The 25,006-nt window shown below is 43.1% G+C and overlaps 1 protein-coding gene across 2 annotated transcripts; it reads left to right on the top strand.

The window, feature by feature from the left end:
• The first annotated feature begins 15,373 nt into the window (after positions 1-15,373).
• LOC123102869 (tRNA pseudouridine synthase A) lies at positions 15,374-24,681 on the top strand. 2 transcript variants are annotated; one of them, XM_044524331.1, is made up of 11 exons: positions 15,374-15,793; positions 18,272-18,328; positions 20,997-21,074; positions 21,315-21,368; positions 21,536-21,618; positions 21,839-21,938; positions 22,018-22,080; positions 22,206-22,484; positions 23,145-23,205; positions 23,307-23,445; positions 24,126-24,681. In XM_044524331.1, exons 1-10 carry the CDS (start codon positions 15,407-15,409, stop codon positions 23,405-23,407), a joined length of 1,263 nt encoding a protein of 420 aa, XP_044380266.1. In that variant the 5' UTR covers positions 15,374-15,406; the 3' UTR covers positions 23,408-23,445; positions 24,126-24,681. The 2 variants fall into 2 exon arrangements, with proteins under 2 accessions (XP_044380266.1, XP_044380265.1); XM_044524330.1 differs by having other exon boundaries at positions 23,307-23,449.
• Positions 24,682-25,006: the final 325 nt, after the last annotated feature.

The raw sequence follows: 25,006 nt of genomic DNA, 5'->3' as shown, positions 1-25,006 counted from the left end.
GCCACAGAAGTATCAACAGCAGCACCAACAGTTTGGCCAGGCGCAAGAGGGACACAGCTTGCTCGGCGGAGGGCTGTTTCGTGATGTGGAGGTAGTCGTTGTTGTTGTTGTTGTTGTTGTTGTTGTTGTTGTTGTTGTTGTTGTTGTTGTTGTTGTTGTTGTTGTTGTTGTTGTTGTTGTTGTTGTTGCTGTTGTTGTTGTTGTTGTTGTTGTTGTTGTTGTTGTTGTAGAGGTGCGTTAGGTGCAGCCGGTGGTGACGGAAGACGTGCAAGCAATTCATTAAACTTGGTATCTAGCTTTGTTTCAAACGTCTTCTCCATGCCATATATCTTCTCCATGGCCTCTTCACATCTGTTTAGCACATCTTGCACCTGTCCACTCATCATTTGCTGAAATTTATCATGCAACTCCTTATTCGTCATGTTCTCCCAGTTAGTCTCGTCGGCTTGTGATCCTGCCATGGTTAGCAACAATAGAAACACACAAGAATATGATCCTATAGACTACTAACAAGAGGTGGTGGTGGGTGTCACAAATCCGTCAAGAAAATCTTAAATTCTTACCAGTTCTTACCCAGCAGCAGGCGGTGATCGGCAACCGTTGTAGTCAAAACTCTCAAAGCTTGGATAGAGCGATTACCAGGGAGAGTCAAACGCACGACGTAGATGTATGTGGAGTTGGGAAGGCTTATAATATGGTAGCAAAAAGGGTCAGCAATAATCAATTCAGAGATGGAAAGTTGAATAAACGCTCAACGTCGGTACTGTGCTGGTCCTAGGCTAGACCGGGCTAGAGACGCGAGCCTAGAACACTAACAAAATCACGACGCTGCACGTAAACAAGGGAGGAGCACACTCTGAATTTTTTTTCACTTTTTTCCTCTTTTTTTGCTCCGCAACAATTTTTTTCCGAAAAAGTCTACAAATGGTCTAAAAACTGCCTAGCCAATTTTTTTTAGTTTGGAACTATTTTTGTACTGCGGGTAGCACGGAAGTTGGGGAGTCCTACTGTGTCACGACTCGGAGTATGGCGTGATCTGGAAATCCAAAACAAAGCAACAAATACTGGACTCAGACTAGGACTGGTGGCAGAGATGAATCTGGTGGAAACTCGGACTAGTGGCGGATATATGTAGGGTGGTGGAACTCGGACTGGTGGTGAATCGGTGATGGAGGTGGACTCGGATTATCGTGATGGCGGTGGATATGTGGTATATGGCAGTGGTGATGACGATGGTGGTATATGGCAGTGGTGATGACGATGGTGGTATATGGCAGCAGTGACGATGATGGTGGTATATGGTAGTGGTGATGATGATGATGCGGCGACGGCGTGACAAATTGTGAACAGAACTCGAAACTCTAAAGGACTAGACACTAAGACCAGCAACTAGACACGACGATGCAACCGCAAATTCAACAATGCAAAACCCTAAAAAGATTATGCAAAGGCTCAGATTGGTTCGGATATAATGAACTAACCCTAATTTTTTTTGTTGGCTTTTTCGTGGACTGTAGGTATGAAGAACAGACTCAATCTAAACTAGAAAAACTGTAAAATCTCACCGAGCAACCTGAAAATCTGATACCAATTGATAGAGGCGAAGGTGTCCCGATGTTTCGATGAGATGGTGGCTATCGTGTTCTGTGGGAGTCGACCTTGACAATCCGAGTATGAACGTGCGAGACGTCGCACCTTAGCAATCGCTAAACCAACTTCCGAGGGGTTATTGACCATGCCGGAGCACGAACAACCTGACAACGAGGGTCTGTTTCCTGCGAGCAAACGAAGAACAAGCAAGAAACCGAGATTGCAATCTGGATATTGCAAATATAAGATGAAAGCTTTATTGATCAAGGTGGGGTTCTGTGACATCTTGGTCTGGTCGTTGAACACAAACGAAGTACGTGAAGTTGCAGCTACGGCAAACTTTTAATCTAAACAAAACCCAAAATCTAAACGATGCCCTAAGGGTTGTATATATGGAGGAGAGAGGGGGGAATTTCATGGCCCTTTGAGGAGGGATCCGAAACCAACCCTAAATCTTGTTTCCCCACACATACGGACTCTAAAAACAGCCTATAATCAAGTATTTCGAAATTACATGGGCCAGGCCCAAAAAATAAGGTGATGCATCACCTAGTATAGCCTATGGACGAAAATTATATAGTGGCATCCTGTATATTTCTTCCAAGGCTTCATGCACTCATTATGGTGGCTTCAAAGTCCTGGAATCATCACTTGTAACTCCGTTCTTGTTCCCCTTGCGCACGCCATCATCTCCATGCTTGAAATTGCTCCAAGGTTCATCTTTCTTGTCCAAGCTAGGCCCTTCATTTGTAAGCAAAACAAATGTATCCAATTTAGGCAGCATCATATTCTCATGAACATTAGAATCGTTACCAAGAAACGAAAGTACCTGGTAATTTAATTGGCGTGCGCGAGCTCTAATAATTGGTCCAGTATATATAGCAGCAGGGGTTGTGGGTGTAACAATGGTATTGATGTCCTCATCACGCCCCCGTCGCCTCACCTCACCGACCGCCCCGCCGCTCGACATCGCCGACACCAACTCATCGTCGACCCAGCGTCGCCCCGTCGTCCCCTGCGCCGCTTGTCGCTCGCCATCCCCGACCTCCTCCTCGGCTTGCTTCTTCGCGCCTCCTCGCCCCCGTGCCCCTGCAACGCGGGTGAGGAACCCCACCGGCCTCCTCTTCCCTCTGCCATTGTGCTTGTCGTTGCCCGCGCGCCTGTGCCACGCCTAGCTGCGCCCCGTGCGCCCCATACGCGCCCCGACCCCGAGCCCACACCGCGTCACCGCCCGCCTCCGCTGCATGCTCACACGCTGGCAGCCGCCCTTGCCCAGCTCCGTCGCCCCTGCCCCGCGTGGCCTCGCCCCCCTCCCTGCCGGCACCGTCCCTGTCGGCGCCCCTCTTGGTGCCACGGCACACGCACCCGCCTACCCGTTGCGCCCGCACCCGTTTCGCCCTATGGGCCAATGACAACTCGCCCCCACCCTTGTAAACAGAAAACGTTTTTTCTTAAAAGAAAATTGAAATTAAAAATATATTAATTAATTAATTAGTGATATAATTAACTTAATTAATTTTAATTAACTAAACTTAGTTAACTTAATTAAGTAACTAAACTATTTAGTTGTTTGACATGATGGGTATTCCGTAGATATGGCAAAGGTCAGTGCATCGAGCATTGCTTGACATCACATGCTTGAAGAGGCCGATGTTGCATATGACTCCGACAACGTACAATTCACGACCTCGTTGACGGTGGCGATTCCCTCCATGGAAGAATTTGCAGACCGGATGTCGAGCACCATGTGTGCACAATAATCCGGCACGTCGAACATCGCCGATGTCGGTCGTGGCGCATCATGGAAAATCTGGTTGGCGAGCTTCACGTCCGACAACGCAGGCGAGGAGTCCTTGGCGAGACACTAGTCGCAGTCTTCGACCTCACTAAACATGCCCAAGGACTCTTCTATTTTTCCAGCCGACTGAACAATTCCATAGCCGGATCATCCTCTTGGCTGAAAACATGCAACACCGAGTTGAACCTATCTTCCTCTACCTTGAACGGACCCATGGTGGAAGAGAAAGGGCGTCGGTTGAGAATTTTTGTTCATCAAATGTTTCTCTTCTCTAGAGAAGGCTTCGATCAGGTAGAGAAAGATGGTGGGTACGCTCTTAAAGAGGAAATACTAAAAATGGGATTGCATGGGATACATTTTCCTAACTAACGATGGGCCTTTTTTCCTAACAAATGCATTAATTGAGTGATTCGCTTCATTTAGCGTCACGAGGATAACTTACCATGTATATGTGGTGGTGGAGGGGTAAAAGAGGGATTATATGTCCTTACATTGTGAAATTTTAGTAAAAAAATGCACCTAAGACAAAAGGAACGTAGGGAGTATAAATGAAGATCACAATGGCAATAAAGATAATGATGATAAACATCTGCCAAGTGATATACCAACAACTGTCTCTCCAACTTTGCTCTGCAAAAGATTGTGCTAATTTTATGATACTTTTTCTCAAGAATGGCACTGACTCAAGCTTTCAAACGCAAAAAGAATCACTCAATTCTTATTTGGTATGAGCGGTCAAAAAATTCTAAAGTTGGACTGAAAAATCGGAACAAGCTGCGTTCGCGAACTTCGGAGGGCAAAAACACGTATTTAGAAAACGATTTTGAGGTGTCAAATATTGAACTAGCTTCTGCAACTATTCAGATGTGTCTCATCGCTAACTTTAATTTGAGTACTCGCGGAGCCAAAGCGGACTTCGTATGAGGAAGATATGCATGTTTTACTGAACAATGCACAAAACAGTTTCCAATCCGAATTCAGCTACGAGATTGAGTCTAGATAGATCCGAATTTTGTTTTTTTTCTTCTCTCTTTTTTTCTCACACTTTTTTCTTTTTCTTTATATCCTTTTTGCTTTGACTTTTTTCTCTCTTTTTTGTCTTTTTTTCTCTCTCCCTCTCTCCAAAACAAACTGGATAAGATGCAGATTGGATCAAGCAAAGATGTGAACGACCTCAACTATGATTATGACAATGAATGGTGGGTAGCACGTGGTGGAAATTGATGGAAGTGGTGGTGGACAACGAAAGGGATAATGATGCAGCGGCGGCATGGCTAATGTGAATAGAACTCGAAACTCTAAACGAACTAGACACTAAGACCAGCAACTCGACACGATGATGCAACCGATAATTCAATATGCAAGCAATGAAAATAAAATTGCAAAGGCTCAGACCGGGTTGGACGAAGGATGAACAAATCTAACTTTTGTTATGGCTTTTTCTTGGAGAATAGGTAAGAAAATAAATCTAATCTATGGATAATTGGAAATTCTCACTGAGTAACTTGAAAACTGATACCACTTGATAGAGGCAAAGGTGTTTTGTCTTTCGATGAGAAGGTGGTTGTTGTTGTCTGTGGGAGTACACTTTGGCAATCCGAGTACGAACATGCGAGACGTCGCGCCTTAGCAATCGCTAAACCAACTTCTGAGGGTTGTTGACCACGCTGGAGCACGATCAACCTGACCACGAGGGTCTATTTCCTGTGATCAAACGAAGAACAAGCAAGAAACTGAGATTGCAATCTCGATATTGCGAATATAAGAGGAAAGCTTTATTGATGAAAGTGGGGTTCTGTGACGTCTTGGTCTGTTCGTTGAACACAAACGAAGTACGTGAAGTTGCTGCTATGATGAACTCAGTGGCGAATCTAGAGAAAAAACAGAGGGTGGGCTCAAAGTTTAAGCCGAGAAAATCGAACGCTCTTTTGAAGAAAAAGCTGCTTATCTCCTAGTCCTTTTGTATAAATAAACTGAAACTTTCCCAGATTAATACTGGAAACACGCACTATATACTAGAATTTTTTTGGATTTTTTTAGAAAATATCAAATTTTGAACCAATTTTTGAATCAGGTGACTAAAATGGACATTATCTCCTAATCCTCTTGGCCAAATAAGCTCAAAATTTCCCAGCCTACTACTGGAAGCATGTAGTATTTACTGATTTTTTCTGGAATTTTAAAAGAAAAATGGTTTTACCAATTTATAGAGACAATATGTGCCAAACAGTGCTCAAATGGACATGATTCTCAAGACAAATACTAGTAGGATGATTGACCAACAACAAAGTTTCATACAATCTGCACACCAATACATCAAGTACTAGAGAATCAACCAAAATAAGGCAAAGACAAGATACTGGTGTTGCTTCTTACTAACAATATTGTAGTTGTAGAACTCCTCCACACCAAAATGCAAGTGACAAACTGCAAGCCATCTGTCCAAATTGGCACAAATGTTAGTGATATGGTAAAGTACCCTCAACTAACTATCGACACTAGTACTAAAACAGAGATATACCTCTAAGAAATAACATCATACTCAGGAGGCAAATGTCCTTTGCGATTTTTCTTTTTCTGAAATCGTATCATAATTTGATCATCTGGAATACTTTTGAATATCCTTTTCTCACAATAGCATACCATTAAATCATTGAGCCAATCATCTGATATCTTATTGCGCAAATTGGTTTTGATGACCTTCATTGCTGAAAATATTCGCTCGACCGACGAAGTTGCCACTGGAAGAATCAATGTCAACTCGATAAGGCGATATACCAATTGGAAAGTTCTATGTTTCATTGTTTGAACCATCAAACGAGCAAGAGTAGAAATATCCGGACATCCATTAAATTCCTCACTTCTCCTATTATTTGTAAGGAATGTTGGAAGCTCGTATCTTAGCAACAACCATTCAGCTTGTGTAAAATCTTCAACATAAATTTCAGCAAGCCGAATAAGTTTCTCATCATTAAACTTTGAGAAGTTGTTAGCTGGATTAAGACAAGACATGCAATCCACTAACTCGGTGTTAACTTCATTGAATCGGTGGTTCATCTCAGTGAGAGTTGCATCAATCGCAACACTGAATGTGCTCACCCTGAAATAATGATCTCGAGTCACCTTATTCTTGCTTCGAGCAGATTGCCCCATAGCTCCAACAAGATCATCCATATTTGGCACGTCAATGCCATGTTCCTCACAAAAGTTTTTTGCTTGCTCGCATAATGGCTCATACCCATTGCCCCTCATAGTTTGCAAAGCTTCTTTCACATCCAAGATCAAATGCATGGCTTCAACAACATCTTGATTCTTCCTTTGCAAAGCTTGTGATAGCATATTTGTGATGTTCAACAAGTTTATTAAGAATATCATGATGAACACAAATTGGAAGCATTCCATCTGTACCAACAAACCTGAAGCTCCACATTGAGAAGTGTGTTCCCGGGCATCCTCAATCACAATTGCAAGCACATCAACCACTGCATTCCACATTGTGTAAACACGAAGCAAGGTTCTAAGATGTGAGCCCCAACGAGTAGCTCCTGGTCTAGCTAGGTTAGTTTCTTGATGTAAACCAGTTCCAGATGATATCTTACCATTCTCCATCATCTCTATCAAGTCATCTTGATGCTTTGCAAGCAATGCATCTTTTCTTTTGCAGGATGAACCCACCTGAGTCACTATCAAGGGAAGAAAGTTGAAAAAATCAGCAATAACCGGACAACATTGAGCCACTGTGACAACCACTAGTTGCAACTGATGGGCAAAACAGTGAACATAGAAAGCATATGGACTCTCATCACGAATTAGCTTTTGCAAACCATTGAATTCTCCTCTCATATTTGAAGCCCCATCATAACGCTGTCCATGTAGCCTATTAATAGACAAGCCATGGTACTTTAAGACATGAAACGATGCTTCTTTAATTCCGGCAGATGTGCAATCTGTGATGTGCTTAATAGCAAGAAATCTCTCCTGAAGCTCCCCATTATCATCCAAAAATCTGCACATTTGGAGAGCTACAAGTTATAAGAAAAGAAACAAATAACAACATAAAATAAAAGAATTAGCCTTTGTAAACCATTGAACTACCTCAAAATTATTGCCATTTGCTCCTTTATTGAGCAATCTCTAGCCTCATCAACAAGTATCGCAAAATTCTTATCTCCAAGCTCATTCTTGATGACTTTGGTTACCTCCAAAGCACAACATGTAGCAAGGTCCTTTTGAATCTGTGAACATATCATAAGTGCATTACCTTACCCATTGTCAAATGCATCTTTCACATCTTTGTTCTTGTCTTTGTACCAATCCAAGAACTCCCTGAAATTGCCTTTGTTTACGGAATCGGAGGACTCATCATGTCCACGAAAAGCTTCCCCTTGAGCTATGAGATACCTTGCACAATCTAATGATGTGGTCAAACAGATTTTATATTTTATTCCAGATTCTTTAGTATGTGCTCGAAATTTGGTAGCCACATTGGCCCTTTGATTCTTGAAATCATCACACAAGCCTCTAGCAATGTTGTGGTAACTAGATGGACCACCAACATGTTTTTGAAAACTTGCCAAAGCTGTTTTCCAGTGTTTGTAACCATCTATGGTAAATACATCATTTCCAAATGTAGTAGTCTGTGATGGTTTCTTGAAAAGAAAACAAGGGAAGCAAAAGGCAGCCTCCTTTGCGACACTATATTCCAACCAATCAAACCTATCTAGCCATTGTGGTTGAAAAGATCTCCAAATTTTACCATCCAATGTGACTTCAAATTTATGCCCACTTGCTTTGTTTTGCTCTTTCAACAAATAAGCTCTTCTCACTTCACTTCGAATTTCAGGGGCATAATCTTCTATTGGTATTCGATCCGCCGGATCACCAAAAATCTGACTTGGATGAAATTCTACTATATATTGTGTTAGTGGTGCTGGTTGGTTTGTGCTCTCATCGATTGGGGGATTGGTTCTCTCATTTGAAGTGGGATTGGTGCTCATTGAAGTGGGATTGGTGCTCTCATCAACCGAGGGATTAGTGCTCTCATCAACCGAGGGATTAGTGCTCTCATTTGTTGGATCATCGGGGATTATGTTCTCTATGAGGGTAGGCTGAACAATAACATTAATTGGGGCAACATTGGATTCAGGAGCAATAGGAAGTGTATTTGAACTACTTGCAAACCAACTATGCAGAGTCCTCTTTCTCTTCATTTCTATAAAAAAAATAAACAAAGACATAAATTAGTTCATGAATTAATTGTTACTAGAACCAGTACTGACTAAAACCAAACTATGTACTAACTAGAATTAACTAAACTAGCAACTGCCATCAACTAAACTAAGAAGAATCAAACAGAGTCAGACAGAGACAACAAATAACCTATTTCGAACTGCTCTGGACCAGGACTCTGGTGTCCGGCGTCCGAGAGGCGTCCGGCCGGTTGTCAGAATCGCGATTCTGTTATACGATTCTATGACTTTACGATCCAAACTAACCCCTATGATTCTATGATTTTAGTTCATAGAATCTACGTTTCTATGATCCTGATAGTGAAGATTCTACGATTTGCGATCTTACCATCGGAGCTCCGATCCGATTCAAAATCGCGATTCTAACAACCTACTCCGGCGTCCAGTGGGGATTCGGCGGCTCCGGCGACCTGCAGAGAGCCCTAGGCGTCATGGGCGACGAGCTCCCCGGCAGGCGCAGCCCGACTCCCCCCGTGGTCCCGTCCCTCGTGCAGGCTCGAGCGCTCAGCTGATGATGGCGTCCGGCGGGGAGGCGGCGCTCGGCGAGGGTGCAGCGACGGCGAGGAGGCGGGGAGGCGGCGCCGGACTAGGAGGTGGCGTCTGGCGGCCGGTGGCTAGGTTATTGGGTGGCCGCCAGTGCTGGTGGCTGCTGCTCGTGCGCCTGATGTGCTTCGTGCGCGTCCGAGCGTGCGGGAGGCTGGGTTAGTCACTGATTCTTAGATGGGCTGCCTGCTGGACCGTTTTTTCTGGGCTGGGCCTAAGAAATATTTTGAAGCCTAGTAGTAAAAAAATTCCGCGAATTTGGAGGGTAGGCTCAAGCCTATCGAAGCCTGCCTGGTGAACTCGCCGCTCGATGAACTTTAATCTAAACAAAACCCAGGTAAAAAGCTTCTAGATTGATCTACTTATATAGGGGCAAGGGGTGGCAACCAAGGAGGTGGGAGGACGTCCCTGTTGACGCTCCAAAATGGCATGATTATAAAGAGTGACTTGAGGCCATAATGATATGATGTTAAAATTATGAGTTCGTGTCACCATTTGCTGGCTCTTTTCAAGATGATCAAAATAGATATGGAGATGGTCCAAAACGGAGCTCAGATACGAAAGTTATGACAATCTTAGAGATGCTCGTATTGACACCAAATTAAAGAATGGCATGAAACCTAATTAATATGACCTTGGATGAAAAAACTTTCAACTGCGAAGTTCTTCGTCTTGTCGAAACGGACGATTTTGATATAAAAATCATCCCCATTAAAGGTCATATGCAAAAGTTACAGCAAAACCGTGCGCTGCAGCAATGTTTGGCTGAATCATCCGGGCCGGGGCCGGATCATCCGGGAAATTGAAGCACCAAGATGCCATAAGTTTTTTGATGAAGCCGGATGATCTGGATCCAGTCCCGGATGATCCAAATGGAGGCCGGACAATCCGGGAAGGAATCCGGACGTCTGGACAACTTTTTCTGCTATAGATTTTAGAACGGCTATAAACACCATCAAGATGGCCTCAGATTGAAACATTTTCAACATGAAAGTTGTGCGTCTCGCCGAGCCGGTTGATTTTCATATAAAAATCGTCCAAATCCAAGGCTGTATGTGGATTCTAGAGCCAAACAGTAAGGTGCTGTCAAAAAACTGGGCTAGGACGGATCATCCGGGCCTTGAGCCGGACATCCGGGCCGGAGGTCGTGAATAGTCCGCGTTTGTTAGGTTTTGATGATTTAGATGGCTAGGCAAGTCCTTTTCTTGTACGAGAAGTCCACCCGCCTCTTATATAGACAAGAGGTGACGGCCAATTGAACAACAACACGCAATCGCAAACGCATCTACAACTTTTTCATCTATGTTTTGTCTCTCCCTCGTTCTTGCTCCCTCGTTCTTCGTCGTTCTTCATGTTGGAGAGCTGCGAATACCAAGGCTCTAGGGGCGGCTTGACCGACCTAGGGCATCCCATAGCCACCGCACTCCTCGACGGGGTCCCTACCGGGAGTGTAGGGTTTTGGGTCTTCAAAAGCTCTTGCCGGTCGACTTGCAAATCGCGCTTCCAGTGAGACTCCTTTGACGTGAGCTACGGTGCATCACCCTGGGCGTCGAGCATACATGTGACGTGTTCGTGTGCGAGCAGTCCCAAGGCAGCCTAAAACTAACCATAGGTCGTACAAGGCTCGTGGGTCCAAGTGGAGGTGATACAACAACTTTGGACTTATAGTTTGACTTGGATTCTGCTGCAGCCTCAGATTGTTTCGTCAATATCTCAACACTTCGGACGAATTTGATGCTGGATCCAATTGGGTTAGAAAAAGCACAAAATCTACTTTCCAACAAAAAAGTAATCACCCAATTCGGAGTCCGGATGAAATAAATCTTGGCATTTTGAGTTAGGTATGTCTATACAGTCCGAATCTGAGTTCAGAACGTGAGAGACTTGGACTCTATCTCCTCTTGGCCCAAAAGTGACATGATAGAACTTTTTGAACAACACCTAAACTTCTTTTTCCCCCTTGTCTTCATACGTGGATTGTACAAATGTCTCATACACCTGCAATTAGACATGGCACAAAAGTCTATGAAGTATTTTTGTCCTGGATAACATAATTAAATTATTGCATAGTTTGCATTAGAAATCACCTCACAAATATGGATTTATGCAATATTTTTGATATTATCAAAGGTAGTCATATCCTCATCAAATTTTAAAAACAAAATTCATGATCTAAAAAAAGTTCATCGGTTTTGAAAAAGAGTTCGTCGATTTTGAAAAAAGTTCATCGATTTGGGAAAAGTTCATCGATCTTGAAAAGAGTTCATCGATTTTGAAAAAAAATCATCAGTTTTGAAAAAGAGTTCATCAATTTTGAAAAGAGTTCATCGAGTTTGAAAAAAGTTCATCCATTTGGAAAAAGAGTTCACCGATTTTGAAAAAGAGTTCATCGATTTCGAAAATGTTCATCGGATTTGAAAAAGAGTTCATTGATTTTGAAAAGAGTTTATCGATTTTTTTAAAAATTCACTTGGTTTTGGAAAAAAGTTCATCAATTTTAAGAAAAGTTCATCAATTTGGAAGAAAAAGTTCATCAATTTTGAAGAAGAGTTCATCGATTTTGAATGTTCATCGGCTTTGAAAAAGAGTTCATCGATTTTGAAAAAAGTTCATCGGTTTTGAAAAAAATTCATCGATTTTGAAAACAGTTCATAGGTTTTGAAAAGACTTGATCGATTTTGAAAAAAGTTCATCGATTTGGAAAAAACAAGTTCATCGATTTTGAAAAATGTTCATTAAATTTTGAAAAAAGTTCATTCAACTTGGCAAAAGTAAAAAAACGAACCAAACCATTCCAGTAAAAAAGGAACAAGAAATAAAGAAAGATAAAAGAAGAAAGATGAAAAGAAGGGAAAATATGGAACTGATCACATGATGTGTGGGTGGCGTGGTGGTTAGTGCGGCTTAAGTAAGAGCGGGAGGTCTCAAGTTCGAAATCTACCTGAGACCTCAGGCCGGCCCCCCGCCTCCCCGCGTCGCCAACATCTGGTGACACGGGGAAAACCCTAGCCGCCACCGCTGTCACAGGAAGCCACCCTCGCCGCCCTCCCCTGCATCGCCGCCGCTGGAGGGACGATCGACGAAGTTGCACCAGCCCCTAGGATGGCGGCGGCGGGGCGGATCTGGCCCCTCGCACTCTCCCTCGCCACCATCTCGCTCGACCTGCCTTGCCCGTCCCACCTCGCTTCGTCCCGCGGCTCTCCCGTTCGATGCCTCCGGTTATTTCGGCGTGGGCTGCGTCATGCCCTAGCCGTGCCGCGAGGCTGGATCCGACCTCTCCTCGTCGGCCGCCCCTCGGCGCGACTCCGGGCCCCCGCGTGCGGCATCGGGCTCGCTCCTTGCGCGGCCTTCCTTTGGACGCGCGTGGCTGCGGCTCCCCGTGTGGGCTGCCCCTCGCTGGCTGGTCTAGGCTGCCCTCTGGCCGCGGCGCCCCACCCCCACCCGCATCGTCCACCCCCGAGCTCCATTGATGGCAGCGACATGGCGTCCGTCAAAGTGTGCCAGCCGGATTGCGCGACGGCCGTGTTGTTCTCCATGGCGGCCCTCTTCCCCCTCGCGACTGTGTTCTGGCTTTGATCCCTGGCAGCCATGAACCTGCGTCCCCTTCCTGTGTTCCTGGCTGCCCGTGGTCGACGCTAGCACGGCTCTGGACCCGACATGTTCCTGGAGCTGCATTCCTCTTCCAGCTTCTTGGGCTTGCCGGGGTCCCGGTGGTTTTGGCCCCGGTGGCCCGGATCTGCGCTCATCTCCGGATCTTGGGCCATCCGCGTTGCTGGCCACCGTTGCATCCCCTTCGTCTTCGCCGCCGAATTCCCCTCCGCCCGGTCGCCCAACCCAACTCAACTCTTCGTGTTGCTCTTACTCCTGCCGGATTTGTAGCTCGCTCTCCCAGTGACGTCCGATACCGGCTTCGGCAACGGGTGTTGCTCCCCTCCCTGTGATTGGCGACTTCGACATGTGTTTCAACTTCCTCCACTTTGCCCCAGCGGCTTGAGATTGCTCAGACAAAGACCAGGGCGAAATCCCTGCTCGGCTTGCTGGTGCTGGTAGCGGCGACACCCGCGAGTGCTGTCCCCTTCTTGGAGGCGCTGCCATGGTCTCCGTCTTAGCCCCTCTTCAAGCATCAGGGGAAACCCTAGGCCTGGGCTTCTGGACCGGACGACGACGACGTCTTGGCGCTGTTCTCCTTCTTGAAGGCGTCGTCTTGCTCGCTCGCGGCGTCCTCGACGGTGGAGTTGGACGCTGGTTGTCTTCACTGTGTTCGAGTTGCTTCTCAGGGCTAGGAGAGTTTGTCGTGTTGTTCTTTTCCTTTCTTTGGGCTGAGCACCCCATGTCCCTCTGCTTCGGGCACCATGTCGTCTGTGCACGTGTTGTTCACACCCTGTATTCAATCTTCTTCTTCTTCTATCAATGAATGATACGCAAGCTTTGTGTATTTGCGAAAAAAAAGAAATCTACCTGTGGCACATGTTTTTTGCGTGCAAAAACCAAAAAAGAAAGAGAAGATGGCCCAGTCCAGCGCCGGGATGTGCGTCCCTTTGCGAGAAAGGAAAGAACGGACGCTTAAGCGCGAGTAAAATGCATGAACCGTCCCTCAAGTTGCTGGCAAGGTCCAAGATGGTCCTTAAACTCCGAAACTGCTCCAATACAGTCCCTAAACTCTTGAATACGGCGTCAATACGGTCCTTGAACTCGTGCAACCATTCCTGGGCTATGTATAAACATACGGCTCACGTACGCCGCGTCGTCCATGTCCGCCATGTCACCATAGAGGGCCTGTGGTCAGAAAAAGTTAGTCGTCTCCCTGGTCAAAATCCCCGAACACAGCCTGAATCCTTAACTTCCCAGATCGCTCTCCGCCAGACCACACTTCAGACAGTTCGGTCGACGGGGACCGCGATGGCGGCAACCTTGGCGCCTCTCCCCCTCCCGTCGCCGGTGGCATCACAGTCGCTCCTCTCCCTCCCGTTTCAGCCGTGGCATCCCAGTCGCGCCTCCCCTTCCCGTTGCCGCCGATGGCTCCGCCCGCAGCTTGTTTGAGCGTCTTTTGGATGTTAAGTAATCTCAACTATGCACTAGTATTATGTTAATGAAGTGAACTATCCTTGTGTTCTAATGGAAGTGAACTATTCTTTGTTCCAATGTTTGTGAACTATCCTTTGTTCTAATGGAAGTGAGATCAACGTGTATCTGCATTTGACTGAATATATGAAGTGAGACCAAAAGTTATCACTGAATGTATCTGCATTTTGATAGATTATGCATGTGTAGTGAGAAAAACAAATGAGACCAAGAAATATGACTGAATGTATGATTGAAAATGTGCATGTACAGTTTGGCCAACAAATATTCCACTGATTTCTGACAGAAATGTATACATATATTCCAATGTGCCTGTTCAGTGCTAGAGCATAACTGAATTTTGACAAAACACATATATGAAGTGAACTTTATCACTGAATTCTAGCCAACACAGCAGTAATTTTATGCAATGTATGAATTGAACACACATAGATTATAACTGAACCTTTGCCAATACAGCAGCACTTTTTCACAAACATATATGAAGTGAACTCACACATAGATCATAACTGAACTCTTGCCCGTACGGAACATGATAAGTTCTGAACATAAACAGTATAGACGATGCTCTCTGTTTCTTCATCATTGTCGTCTCCATTTGAACAACCGTACGCCGGCGCCGCCACCTCATCAAGCCACCTATCGTGGCACCCATCGGCGGATGCGGCTGCGAGCCCTTTCTTTCCTCCGCCGTCCCTGGAGCGTTCACGTGTTAGACCTGTCGGCGATCATCAGGCCGCCGCCATTGTCCCGGGGGCGATAGCTTCTGTTTCACGAGATGATCAGGTGGGAGCGGAAGCGGATGAGTCACAGAATCATGATCTTGGGGGGCCGAATGCACACACACCACGACCTCGCATCAGTTGCCCGCGATGAACGCTGACGTGGTGGAGGCGCCGTACACAAAACATAAGCGCATACGTATCCCGGGCCCGGTTCCACGAGTTTAAGGATTGTATTGACTTAGTATTCGCAAGTTTAAGGACCGTACTGGAGCAGTTTCAGAGTTTAAGGACCGTTTTGGACCTTGCCACCAACTTCAAGGACGGTTCATGCATTTTACTCCTTAAGCGCCGTTTAGGATTTGCCCGTTTTCTCGGCACGAGTGCCGGCCCGGCACGGCCCGCGTATTCTTGGGTTGTCCATGCCGTGCCGTGCCGGCCTGCCAGGTCTGCTGCAGACGGAAGAACGAAGTCCCCTCCCAAAACCCTTGCTTGCTATTCCATACGCCACAAGAGCCATGAGCGCCGCCAGCTCGGACTCCGCTGAAATCGCCACTGCCTCCAAACGCCCGTTCGATCCCTACCTTGCCGACCCGTCGCCGCCTTCCAAACTCCAGCGGTTCTCCCAGTCAAACATCTCGCCGGCGGACGCAGACAGCGGCGGAGAGGCGGGCGCCGAAAGCGAGGCGATGGCCGGCGCGCGGCTCTCCCGGACGCAGCGATACCTGGTCGCCGTGGAGTACGATGGCACCCGCTTCTCTGGTTCCCAGCAGCAGCCGAACCAGCGCACCGTCGTAGGCGTCCTCAAGGTAAAATTCTCATAATTTGAGTTGGGAAATCATAACGATAACCTAAATTCATGTCGTTAGAGATGCTTACCATGAGATATTCGGGTGGCACATCTGTACATGACTCTAGGCGTAACTTGAAACATTTGTTAGGTCTTTGTGGGAGATATCCCTTAGGTTGTGGGCAAATGCTGTAGCATAAGGTGAATCCTCTGTCACGAGTGAGTATACGTAGTAAATGTGGAGGTTGTATTAGTCTCGGAAAGCACACTGAGTTAGATCGAACCAGGGATTTCAGAGCGAACGAATTGTTTGTACGCAAACCTGTTCCAGACGCTCACTCTGTACCCGAATGAGCCCACGCCGCTGTTCCCACACAAATGCTGCCGCCGCCGCGAGAAGGGAGAGGAGGGTGGGATTTTTTTGCCAGATCACGAACCACCGCTGCTCCCTACTCGATTTGCCGCCGAGGATAGCCTTGCTCTGGATATCTTTGTCATACCCTGAGAAGGATTCGTGAAGTAGGTGAGATGGAGAGCGGAAGAAGATCATCTACGCTAAGCCAGCACCGCATATAAAGGGGTTTGAAATTACAAGCGACTGAGCTGTAAACAGTAGCTCGGTATTAAAGTGAATGAAAGTAAACTGTTTTAACGGTAACTCCTGGATGAATGGGAGCTGTTAACCTTGACTTAAGCCGCTGCCGATATCTGAGCTGTCCATTAACTGAACCTTCAGTGTTCCTCATTGTTGTGTAGGTTCAGAGATACGCTGGGCCTGACAGATATGTTGTTTGAACTTCCTGTTTTTCTTTTTCAACGGCAATCTCATATAAGTACATCAAAATGTATATGTTTATAGAGGGACACATAATATATTCCTTATTTTACTTGCGTATAGATTTGTCACATTTTGATGGATTAGTATCTGCATAAGTATCGGTACATACATTAGACAGTACTCCCTCCTATCCAAAATAAGTGTCGCAGTTTTGAACTAAAGTTGGATCGGTGGGAGTAGTATACAGTAAACAGTAGTATGGCTGCTCTGGTGTATGTCCTTATTGAGACCTTTGTTTGAATACACAAGGCTGGAAGCTATAGAGGTAGAACTGGAGATACATGGGGTAAACTGTGCATAGGATGAATAGTTGGACTCCAAATGTAACAGTAGGAAAATTCTATGACACTTGAACTGTTTTATTTATTTATTTTGGTTATGCCTTAAGTTTTTTATATTAAAAGATATTTTCTTGTGGAAGAATGGATATTACAGCCTTGCATGAAAATTAGCAAATTTACAGCCTTGAATGTAATTCATGGTTCATCCTATTGTATCAGAAATAAGGGTGCATAAATTCATATATATACATGATAGTAATGGGCGGCATGGGGTAAACTGATACTGGACAGGCCACAATAGCCAAGACAAACTATATAGTATATATGTATCTCACACCCAACACTGAACATATGTACTAATTGGTCATTTGGGCCTACATTAGCAAGGACCAACTCATCAGTTGTCTTTCATACACCTCTAACATGCTGTTACAGCCGACATCTCGAAGCCTAACTCTTTCCGGCAACCCTCCCCCCCCCCCCCTCTCCCCCCCAGCCGTAGTTTACCCCACGCAGTGCCAAGTCTGCTGTCGGTCGGTATGCTTCTAGTCATGAAGAACAGTTCTTCCTGTCACCATCTGTACTTGCAGATCAAATGTTGTGATTTTACCTTTCTCTACTGTACATGCCTGCAGCTGTCATCGGATGGATCTGTTATTTGGCGACAGTTCCATAAGCCCATAACCAATAGCAGGTGGGTACTGGGTGGTGGCTACAGTTGGAGTTGAGGATTTTAGCTCTTAAACCATGTTAACTGTGCAAAGATGCTGCTGATGCATTGCTATTGGAGACCCAATATCTATAATAGGGTGCATAAGACATAGGAGAGGCTGAAGCAAACTGATTTAGTAGTATTCATGATATACCATTAAAAGCATGTGTGTTCCATTTCTATGGGTGTGCTTTTCCTTTGTATGTAGCAGAGCAGTTCGAGTGCAAATTAGCATTTTAGATGGTAGCATTGACAAGGAAAATGCCTTAGAGACTGTTGCAGCAAAAATAAATGAATAGTTTTTTTTTGATTTCATGCTTTGTTTTGATGGAGAACATGATATAGATAAGAGAAGAAATCACTAGATGAAATAAGTTCCTATAGGTTGCTGAATAAAAGGATAGAATGAAGGAGAAGATGGCATAGTATTGTGAAGAATGGTACGATATTCCTTGATAAGATTATTGTAAAGAATAAGGAGGTTTATTTTATTATTTTGTAGGTGGCATACATAATCATTTGAATACTGTTATATACATGTATATGTATGTGCAGCAAATTATGAATTAAAGTATCTGCTTCTTCCTGCCCTACTGCTATAGCTTGCTTAGCTGTAGTAAACATATAATAGATTCGGTGACAGCTCATGTTTTTGAATTATTTCAGGAGGCATTTCACAAATTCATTGGGCAGCCAGTCTCAATCTTCTGTTCTAGTCGAACGGTATTGTACAAAATGCTTTAACGCAATATTTAACAAATTTTTCTGCACTTTTGTTTTTCTTGCATCTGCATTTTCTCCAAACGTAAGTAACTACCAAGGTATGAGAAAAGTATTCCAGCAAACTAAGGCTCAGTTTGGCATCGAGGTGAATTATGATAATTGGTAATTCCGTTTGTCTAACCAGCTTTTCCCTAATTACTGTTTATTTAACAAGCTTTTTCCTAATTCCATGGCTAATTTCTCAGCAAAGCACAGTTCACAACAGTACACTGGACCTAAGAGTGTCATAGCATTTTGCAAAAGCATGATTTGAACTTGTTACGCAATCGGCCTAGACTCTCTAGTAACAATGTTGAATCTGCATTTTTTCTGATAGCGATTAAACAAATTGCGCATTTGTTTTTTTAATAGAAGCAGTGATGCAATAAGCAATAATTTACTTTATATACCTAGAAATCTGTCGTAGTTGTAGAGTTAATTAGTTGCATATGTTAGTCAGAGATAATCTTTTTATGAATGTTGCATGTTGCATTGCATGCCATATAATATATGAGGGGCCATTTGCTATTCTATAAGTCTGGATCTACATTATGGTGCAGTTGGAATTATTAGGTATCTAGGCTATTTTTTCATAAGACTATCGTTACTAGAGAGTCTAGGCCGATTGCGTAACAAGTTCAAATCATGCTTTTGCAAAATGCTATGACACTCTTAGGTCCAGTGTACTGCTGTGAACTGTGCTTTGCTGAGAAATTAGCCATGGAATTAGGAAAAAGCTGGTTAGACAAACGGAATTACCAATTATCATAATTCACCTCGATGCCAAACTGAGCCTTAGTTTGCTGGAATACTTTTCTCATACTTTGGTAGTTACTTACGTTTGGAGATCTATATATATTTTCTAAATAGAGGCCGTAGTGACACTGTGGTGTCCTTTTAGGCTTTTACACTTGCAACTCTGCTATAAGCCCAAACGCTCTCTATCACAGCTAACACAATAATAATGGTCTGCTGCAGTGGCGGATCTAGGATTTCGAAAACAGGGTGGTCTGCCTATAAAAAAATTTGACAACAAATATGTCATGCAAACAGAGATTGGGCTGGATATTTTTACAACAAATAAGCCATACAGTGGCAATTTTTTCAGTCAAATATACTTTTTTTAGGGAAATATACTTATAAACACAGCAGCTCCTAATTAATAATGATTCAATTAGAAATTGGGAATGGGGATTGGGAAGTGCGTACTGAAGATAATGGGCTGGGCGGCTGGCTTCTGCAGGTCTCCACAGTGTCCAGTCCGACGCTGGTTAGGTCTGCTAGCTGTTAGTTGGGCTCTGTTTTATTTTTTTCTTGGACCAATCTCTATTCTCCTATGGTATACGGGTCAAACCAAAATCTCAGGGTGGGCCGCAGCCCACCCTGTGCACCCTCTGCCTCCGCCCCTGATCTGCGGATAGCCAGATAGCGGCTGCCATGCCATTCATTTTTTTATTTACGCCTTTGGACAATTATTTTGGAATACTGTATACTTGGTATGTACTGAACTAAAATTAGCACCATAGACTAATAATTCAAAAAATGATGTCTCATTTTTTAATTTTAAATTCAAAGTTGGGAATATAATTAAAAATTAATAATGCTGCTTAATTAAAGAACATATTTATAATCTGCAAAATCATAAGTCGATGTGAATAAAGGTATGCTCAATAACGTATATTTGAATTCTATTTTATGTTTTGTAAACATTACAGTGTGTTGCTCTAAGTTGACTATAGAGTTTCATAGTTTAGTTATATTTTTATGCAACTTTAGTTTAGTGTATGTGCCAGGAATGTAAGTTTGTTTCTTTAGTTGCATTGCATGCATACCCTTGGTTTGTTTAAGTTATTTGTATTTATGTGTATTTTGTACAGCAAATCAATAGAATTAACTTATTTCAAAATGGCGGCAGATCCGCATTGTATTATAGCCTCAGTGTATACCCAGGTGTTTTCCTGTCTTGCGGGCTAACCTCTTCTTTCTGTTAAGGTGGTAGCTGTGAATACCCATCTACTACCTCAAAAGGGGAGTCGAGCTTGGAAGGCTAGGGGATATAGTAGGGCAGATCACCATGATAGCACGATAATTGTTATTTACTGTTGGGAATAATAGCAATTTTCCAATTAATTTATTTTATAAATAAATCATGATGATAGCAGTATGAGCATGTACTAAGCACACAGCAGGAACATCTATGATAACAACAAGTATGCCTAGCACATGAACTGGTTCAGGATGTCAGCTGTAATACAAGGCACAACTCCAAGAAATAAAACTATTCTGTGCTCAGCCCCAGCTCCTCTCTGCTTCTCTACTTCAGCCTATTTCTAACACGGCTCGTTCATGAAACACGACATGGGTGAGGCGTGGCGGGCGTCTGAGGAGGAGCGCGGGTGTACCACTCGTCTTCTCAAGCTCCAATAGCATGTGGAAGAGAATCCCTTATATGTTGGTCTGAACTCCTCCAAATCCAGGATGGCACTAAACTTACCACCATGTCATGAAACCCCACATGGGTCTTTGAGATTTTCCAAGAATTATTGTTTATATTGGCCTAAAGCCCATCTATAATTCACCATTTACAACATTATGTTATATGCAGCTAAAGATTTATCTTCTAATCCAGGATGCAGGTGTTCATGCTTTGTCAAATGTTTGTCATGTTGATGTGGAGCGCATAAGTAAAAGGAAGCCTGGTGAAGTGGTTTGTATGCATACACTTTTCTCTCTAACTGGCTTACATTGAGGATATGCATAAACTATTAATTGTATGCTTTGTCTATATCAAAACACATTTTGGCCCGCTGCATGTTAATTATGTCCTTCATGGGTTTGATGTCAGATATAGAATCTCCATGAATACTACCTAAAACAAGTGTATGCACTTTAGAGCTCTTATACCACTTCTAGTTCTGTTTGTTGATGTACTTTTCCCCTTTTGCAGTTGCCACCTCATGACCCTGAAGTTGTAAAATGCGCGGTGAACCATTTTTTACATGTATGTTTTGACCTAATCTAGCTATAGTGCTTCTCATTTGGTTGAGCTGGTCTTTAGTTGAATAAACATACACGTGCCTGCTGATGATTTATGTAGTTCTCCAGATTTTATAATTTGACCAGTCTCATGCAGTAGATATTTATTTCTGATCCACATTTTTCCTGCAGAAGAATGAAGGTGACATAATGGTGACTGATGTTCGTTGTGTTGCACCAGATTTCCATGCTAGATACAAAGCTCTAGAGCGCACGTAGGTAGCAAAATCTACAATATAATATGAGGCACTCTTCTAATTTATCTTGTTACTATTCCATTCGTATGTCTAAACTATTTATTAAAAGGCTAGTAAATTTGAGTCCTCCTATTATGCTTTATCTTCAAAGTGTGAGCAATGGTAGCTTGATTATAAACAACTCCATTTGTCCTTTCGAAGTAATGAGGATGTTATTGCTTTACTAATTTTGTTGAAGATATCACTATCGTTTACTTTCTGGGCCTGAGCGACCGTCAATCTTTGAGAAAAACTCGGCTTGGCACATACCTGAGGATCTAAATATACAAGCTATGAAGGTGAGGTCTCCAGCCATACTTAATTGTTTTCTGATGTGAAATTATGTTTCTGGGTTTACTAATGATGGTTTTTGTTCAGAAAGCATGCAATATACTTGTTGGGCATCATGATTTCAGTTCATTTCGAGCATTTGGATGTCAGGTGGTGTTTTGCTTCTTAACTGTCTCTCAGTTGCAGAGTTCATCAAGAAATACTAGTGCAGAAAGGCACAGTGTTTCTTGGATTTGACCATCCACTGTGTTTATATGGAGGGATTATTGTTACAGGCAAAATCTCCAGTGAGAACTTTGGATGAGCTTACTGTTACAGAAGTATTTCCTGTCATGTTTTTTCCTTCAAGCTTAGAGCGATCAGAGATGGAATCACCAGATGGGTCTCTTGTTTATTCAAGGGCATCACTCATGGGATCTTCTGGAGAAGGATCTGATGTTTCTAGTACTACTAGTGGGAAATCAGTATGCGAGAATGGGCAAGAGTTTGGAAAGAGATTAAGGCACCGCTGCTTTGTTGTTACTGCAAGGGCACAGTCTTTCCTTTACCACCAGGTTAAGTCATCTTCTTTGAAGGGTACTTTCAGAGCCTAGAAAATCTTTAAAAAGCAGCATATATAGAAGTGCCATTGATATATTTGAGAGCTATTCTTTTTCTTAGGGATATTTGAGAGTTACTCTCAGTGTAACAATGTTCTTAATTTCCGTAGTGCTATCAAGATTTGTTTTTTTGGGATCTGTGCCAATGCCTAACAGATACAAGTGCTCATGTTCAGATTTCTTGATAATTATTGCTTCGTGAAGAAATTTGGATGTAAAGCATGAAATCTACTACTGTACGTATCTTCAGGAGAAACTACAATGCAATCCAGCTTTAGGTGCATAGGTGTAATCAACTAAAGAAGTGTCCCAAAAACAGGCATATCTCAGCTATGCTCCCTCGGAGTAGCCAAACACTGTCTCGAACTGGTCACATGCCATTTCTTGATAAACACATTTGGTGTTTAAGGCCAGTTGTACTATTAAGCATTTGCAGCTCCTACTTTATTCCATGGTAGCAAAAATGTGCTCTATGACCATGTTGTTGTGTAAGAACATGTTTTTCTTAGGGAGGAAAATGTTATCACTAGATAACTTTGTATCTGTCATAGTTGCCATTAGTACTTGATTATTAGATGTTGCTGCAACCTGATGCCTGATTATTTTCGAATGCAGGTAAGATTGATGGTCGGTCTTCTGAAAGCTGTTGGAATAGGAGATCTAACAACTGCTGATGGTTTGAACATTCACCTAGTATTGTCTTTTGATTAATGGACCAAGAATTGAAGTGAAATTTTAAAATGTTTATTTTGATATGTCTACCTACATTTGATGCAGTGGAGAGAATTCTGGATGCAAAGACAATGACTGCTGCACCTCCTATGGCACCTGCTTACGGGCTTTACCTTGACAACGTGAAATATGACCCGACTGTTTAAAGTGATTTTGAGCTTGAGTTTTGTTAGCTATTGGATATGTAGGTATGCCTAATTCAGCTTATGTAAATTGGTACTGTTGTACACCTGCATGATTCCAATTTCCAAACTATCCCAGTGATGGCGAAATAATAATGATACAAGTCACCTAGCTGTGAATGTTCTGCTTAGAGTTTCATCACAACTGTGTGGTCACACACCAAGATGTGACATTTATTGTACATTTTACCATCCAATCGGACCAAGAATTATATACGGCCACACATCAGGTCAAGCATTCAGTATATTGCATGTTTTGAATTTTCTCTTCAAACAAAACGGTTCACACTAATTTAGTTAGGTTAGATCTTCAGTCTGAAAGCAACTTTATGACAGTGGATGGTGGGGATAGCTTATATACCCATGTGTGCATGTACACATGCATTTCCCTATTTTCTTTTGGTAATTTGCTATATAGTACATGCACAATTTGATTTCTTTTAGAAAGTACGCTGTTATCGGAATTTAATTAGTTTCTCTTTCTATTAGAGATCTCAAAAATATGCAGTTTAGTATGGTTGCTAGCGACTTGTCAATTTTTAGTAATAGAAGGGTCATGTTTCTTAACTAATTACATTGAGATCTTTTCGTTTACAAATGGATTGTTTTTTTTCAGTTTCCTTATGTTAAGCACTTAAGCCGCATATGGAAATTCATACATGTGCTTCCTTTCTATCTGCAGGATAAGTTTTTCGAATCAATGGATGAATGAAGTGTTGAAAGAAGATGTCACAAAGGAACCTGGCTTGTCATCTTTTGTTCAGAATTATGTGTTTCCCATAATATACTTTTGTGAGATGCATTTCTTATTGTAGTGAGTTTCTGCATCAAGAGGGTCAGATAGTTAGCCGAGTAACATTCTGGTTACCTGAATTGAGGGTTGAATGACTATCCATATCGGGAATAATTTTTGCGCACTAACAATTACTCCCTCTGTAAAGAAATACTCCCTCCGTCTGAAAAAGTTTGTCCCTCAAATGAATGTATCTAGCACTAAGTTAGTGCGAGATACATCCATTTGAGAAACAAGATTGGGACAAGCTTTTCCGGACAGAGGGAGTATAAGAGAGCGACCTAGACGCTTTTATATTTCTTTAGATCACTACTTTAGTGATCTAGATGTTCTTATATATTTTTACGGAGGGAGTATTTGGCATTTATGAGATTGATGATGGTGAGTCCCTTTTTGGGTATGTATATTTGTTTAATTAATTGGTCATTTTCTTTGGACTTTAATAGTTGGATCTGAAATACTTCTCTCATTGCATATCTCATTCATTAGCTTTCTTGGCCACTTTGCTTTATCCAATATATGCTTAACGAAAACATGACCCGAGCTCGTCATTTCTTTGCATCTCAGTAAGGATTCCCATGAGACAGTCAAGTTGGCCATGAGGAGCTAGGCCGCGCTTTGGGAAGGCAATGGTACGGTGTAGACGAGGCAAATTTTGTCTTAGCGAATCTGGTGAGATATGGCCATCTCTGCCATGATTCCCATCTAGTAGTAGGCTACACCATGATCCCTAGCTCAAATAAGCACAACAGTGCTACTCCGTTTCTCTT

Source organism: Triticum aestivum, chromosome 5A (assembly GCF_018294505.1).
Source record: "Triticum aestivum cultivar Chinese Spring chromosome 5A, IWGSC CS RefSeq v2.1, whole genome shotgun sequence".
NCBI lineage: Eukaryota > Viridiplantae > Streptophyta > Magnoliopsida > Poales > Poaceae > Triticum > Triticum aestivum.
The sequence above is the reverse complement of the archived record's forward strand: the minus strand, read 5'-3'. Positions and strand labels throughout refer to the sequence as shown.

Coding starts and splice junctions, on each gene's coding strand:
- LOC123102869 (XM_044524331.1), top strand. CDS start 15,407: ATGCCGTGCCGTGCCGGCCTGCCAGGTCTGCTGCAGACGGAAGAACGA. Junction 18,329..20,996: donor TCTTCTGTTCTAGTCGAACG/GTATTGTACAAA, acceptor CTTCTAATCCAG/GATGCAGGTGTTCATGCTTT. Junction 21,369..21,535: donor CGGTGAACCATTTTTTACAT/GTATGTTTTGAC, acceptor TTTTTCCTGCAG/AAGAATGAAGGTGACATAAT.